The sequence below is a fragment of the Mastomys coucha genome, unplaced genomic scaffold (assembly GCF_008632895.1).
Source record: "Mastomys coucha isolate ucsf_1 unplaced genomic scaffold, UCSF_Mcou_1 pScaffold8, whole genome shotgun sequence".
NCBI lineage: Eukaryota > Metazoa > Chordata > Mammalia > Rodentia > Muridae > Mastomys > Mastomys coucha.
Window position 1 is genome coordinate 27,802,365 of NW_022196914.1, and position 4,120 is coordinate 27,806,484.

The following is a 4,120-nucleotide window of genomic DNA, read 5'->3' on the forward strand; positions in this document are numbered from 1 at the left end:
TAAGGTACAATTTGTTTCTATGGTATCTCTTCCTTATTTGACTGTCTTTGAGTTGAGAAAGCAGTGCTATAAACAAATGAGCCCCACCTTCCTCTTCCATTGCCTTCCATTGCTATCATCTCCAGAGGAACCCTAGTCTAATTGAAAGATAGCAGAAATCATAAATGGCTGAGACTGTGCAGAACTCTATGTTTTATTTAAAGAAGTCATTGGTTTTTCATTTTTAAATGATGGAAGGTCATATTCTCTCCATCCTTCTGGTCATGGTGGTGCAGTTTTTCACTGGGGTCTTGGCAAATGGCCTCATTGTGGTTGTCAATGGTATCGACTTGATCATGTGGAAGAAAATGGCCCCACTGGATCTGCTTCTTTTTTGCCTGGCAACTTCTCGGATCATTGTGCAGTTGTGTATATTGTTTGTACAACTAAGTTTATTCTCTTTGGTGAAGCACACATTATTTGCTGATAATATTAACTTTATCTTCATTACAAATCAACTGAGTCTTTGGTTTGCCACATGGCTTGGTGTTTTCTACTGTGTCAAGATTGCTACCATCCCTCACTCACTCTTTCTGTGGCTAAAGATGCGGCTAGCCAGGTTGGTACCATGGATGATCCTGGGATCTGTGCTCTATGTAACTATTACTACATTCATCCATAGTAGAGAGACTTCAGAAATTTCTAAACATATCTTTATAAGCTTTTATTCTAAAAATGCAACTCGGGTCAGACCAATACAAGCCACACTACTTTCGGTCTTTGTCTTTGAGCTCATATTGCCATTGCTCATCTTCACTGTCGCTGTTCTGCTCTTGATATTCTCCCTGTGGAAACACAGCTGGCAGATGAGGACTATGGTGGGCACCAGGGAACCTAGGAGACATGCTCTTGTCAGTGCAATGCTGTCCATTCTTTCATTCCTCATCCTCTATCTCTCCCACTACATGGTGGCTATTCTGATCTTTACCCAAGGCCTCCACTTAGGAAGCAGAACCTTCGTATTCTACTTATTGTTTATTGGTATGTACCCTTCATTGCACTCGATTGTCTTAATTTTCGGAAACCCTAAGCTGAAACGAAACGCAAAAATGTTCATTGTCTATTTTAAGACTTGTCATTGTACAAGAGCTTGGGTCACCTCAAGGAGCCCAAATCTCAGTGACTTGCCAGTGCCTGATACTCATCACTCAGCCAACAAGACATCCTGCTCAGAAGCCTGTGTAATGCCATCTTAATTGTCTAGTCTGAGGTTTAATACTTTCGAAGAGGTTAATTGATGATCAAAGCCCAACACATGTTGGTTGGTGACATCAAGGTCCATATCCCAGACGTCATGTGGATGTCTCACCTTGCAAGATGATGCTATTGAGTAAGCAAGACAAATGGAGTCTATGTATTTCAGTATAATTTGCTGCAGTGCGTGTGAATCTATAATTTTCTCCAAGTAAAGTGTTTAAAGAAGAATAAAAGCACAAGACCTAACTTACAATACCAGAAGAGCAGAACACTATAACGTCTTGTGTTCACTGTCTAGACTCAGACCCTGTCCCAGACTTGAATGGGTTAATTATATATTTTGATTACAAGAATATCTTTTCTGTTTTGTTGTTGTTGTTGTTGTTGTTGTTGTTGTAGTCACATGCAGTAAGGCTACTCTTCTTCTTCAGGTAATAAACTGAGCTTTTTATTTCCTATAATTGCATACACTCAATAGACAACGGCTTGTAAAGATTTTTCACGTTGCATTTGTACACTCAGCCTGGAGGTCCTTTTGATTGATAGTAAAAATTTGACACCTCCACATCACAAGCCTTCCTAATGAAGCAACATCAGTAGGTATGGATGGGGCTCACAGTGCTTCCATTTGCTTTAAGCACATATATATTTTCTCTTTGGAAGATGACTTTGGAAACTAGGCAAAATAAATGTGTGTGTGTGTGTGTGTGTGTGTGTGTGTGTGTGTGTGTGTGTTGTACACAGTCAACTGCAATTATTCAATTGCATACACACACTTCTAAAATCAATTCAGAATCCCTTTTCTTTAGGGGAAAATGTATAACAAGATGTCTCACAATTATCTTTAGTTTGTATTTCCAGTGTGATGATGTAAAATGTATCTGGGTTTAGAGTTGACAATCACCAGGAGCAAAGACTAAACCACAGAGTTTGTAACCCAAGACATGCTACACACACAGGGTATGCTTCAGAAGGTCCAAATATAGATGCATCCTCCTGGCAACAAGAAGCATGGTACCTTGCTTATTCCCATAGTCGCCGACTCAGTTCCTCAAGGAACAGAGCAGCAACCTCCACCTTCCTCTTCTCCCTGTCCTCACATCACATTACATCTAGATAACCCTGAACTCAGGCAGCCAGTTAGTTCTAGAAGGAATGGCACGCTGCAAGTGAATATCACTCTCTCTTGAGGAAGGGACAAAGAAGAGCAGCTTGCTTTTCTTCTGTCTCAAATCCAGTGATTCTTGCTCTTGATTCTCTGATGTGTGTGCTTGCTGGTGGGAAGAGAAGAGTGAGAACACCTCCAAAGAAAGAACTGTGAAATTATACAATTTGCTTATGACTTGGCTTCTCAGATACCATTTTTACTCATTCATCTTTTCTTAGTATATATCAGTTGTAGAAAATAATAGATCCTACTGTGATATTTTCATACATGTAAATAATGTAATTAATCACATCTGCTTCAATACCCTCATTTGTTTTCCCTCTCTCTGTCTGCTCCCTTCTCTCAAATAATTTCCCTTCTATTTTTATGTCTTTTTAAAAATTTAGTTTATATATGTGAGACAAAAACATGACATTTTGTCTTCCTGAGTTTGGGTAATGTTGCATACCATAGTGATCTATAGTTCCTGCCATTTACCTGCAGATGACATAATAGGCTCTTCTTAAGGCCTGAATAACACTCTGCCATGGACATTATATTTATACCACATTCTCTTTGTTTAGTGTTGATTGGCATGTGGGGTTGGTTCTTGGCTGTTGTGAACAGTACTATTTAATCCCAGATTCTGATTGTATTTCAACAACTTCTGCTTTAATAATGCCAGTTAATGAGATGACTTTTAAGATGTGACTAAGTATGATGCTAATATTAGCAATTTTTGAATAAACAAAATAATAATTATGCATTCCAAAAACATTTCGCAGTCTACTTTCCTCCTAAACTCTTCTTTGATGATTTTGGTTTTAGTGTTGAATAGAAAACCATTGCTCAGCTTTAGAAATAAAACAGTCACTGGCTTCATCCCTTTTAGATCGCTTTTGACTCATTTAGCTAGCTGTCTAAACTGTCTGTTCTTTACTTGCCCACTTGCTTCAAGAGCTGTGCTTGCTGTGATATGGAAATGGTTTCATTACCAGATCCCTTGGCTCCTGTGTTGAAATTCCATCCCTAGTGGGTGGAAGTGACACTAAGTATGGTATTTAAGGTATGTAAAGGTGTCCCTTTGGGAAGTGATTATGATGAGATAAGGTTGTCTGACTATAGCCATGATTGGCCCCCAGTGGATTTATCAGAAGAGAGAACAGAGGAGAATCATGTGCACACTTCCTCTGGCCACCATGAGATGCTGTGCGTCACTCCCAGACATTGCCATGAAAAAGGGCTTTGTAAGGTGTCACACCTGACATTGAATCCAACCCAAAAGCGCAGATGAACCTCTTCTTTATCTTGGGCTTGGTGGTGGTAACATAACTAGTCCACGGTATAGTCTTATTTGTGATGGATAGTGGTTCTACAGCAAGGCAGACACTGTAGCTCCTAGGAGCTATGGCCATGAGATCTCCTGTATGCTCCACCATGGAATCTCATAACTGAGTTCTATTGTTGTCCTTCTAGTTAAATGTGGGTCAGGAGGAAGGATCCTTTCTGGAAAGGGACCAACAGGAATATTCTACTCTGTTTTGGATAAAGAAGAGATGTGAATCCCTAATAGAGTACTCTCCATTCTTGACCATGATACCACCAAATCCCAGAAGATCTTTACAGCTTCCAGTGATGAAAGATGTGAGATCAGTTGAACATTCTGAATCTATTGGCTTATATGCTTGGACTTTTAAAACTATTAAAGTTAAACGTATCCTTTATTCTCTAGATGTA

The 4,120-nt window shown here is 39.4% G+C and overlaps 1 protein-coding gene across 1 annotated transcript; it reads left to right on the top strand.

Moving 5' to 3' along the window:
• Positions 1 to 216: 216 nt before the first annotated feature.
• Tas2r1 (taste 2 receptor member 1) lies at positions 217 to 1,235 on the top strand. The gene has a single exon (XM_031360406.1). The coding sequence runs from the start codon at positions 228 to 230 to the stop codon at positions 1,233 to 1,235; it is 1,008 nt and encodes a 335-aa protein (XP_031216266.1). The 5' UTR covers positions 217 to 227.
• The last annotated feature ends 2,885 nt before the right edge of the window (positions 1,236 to 4,120 follow it).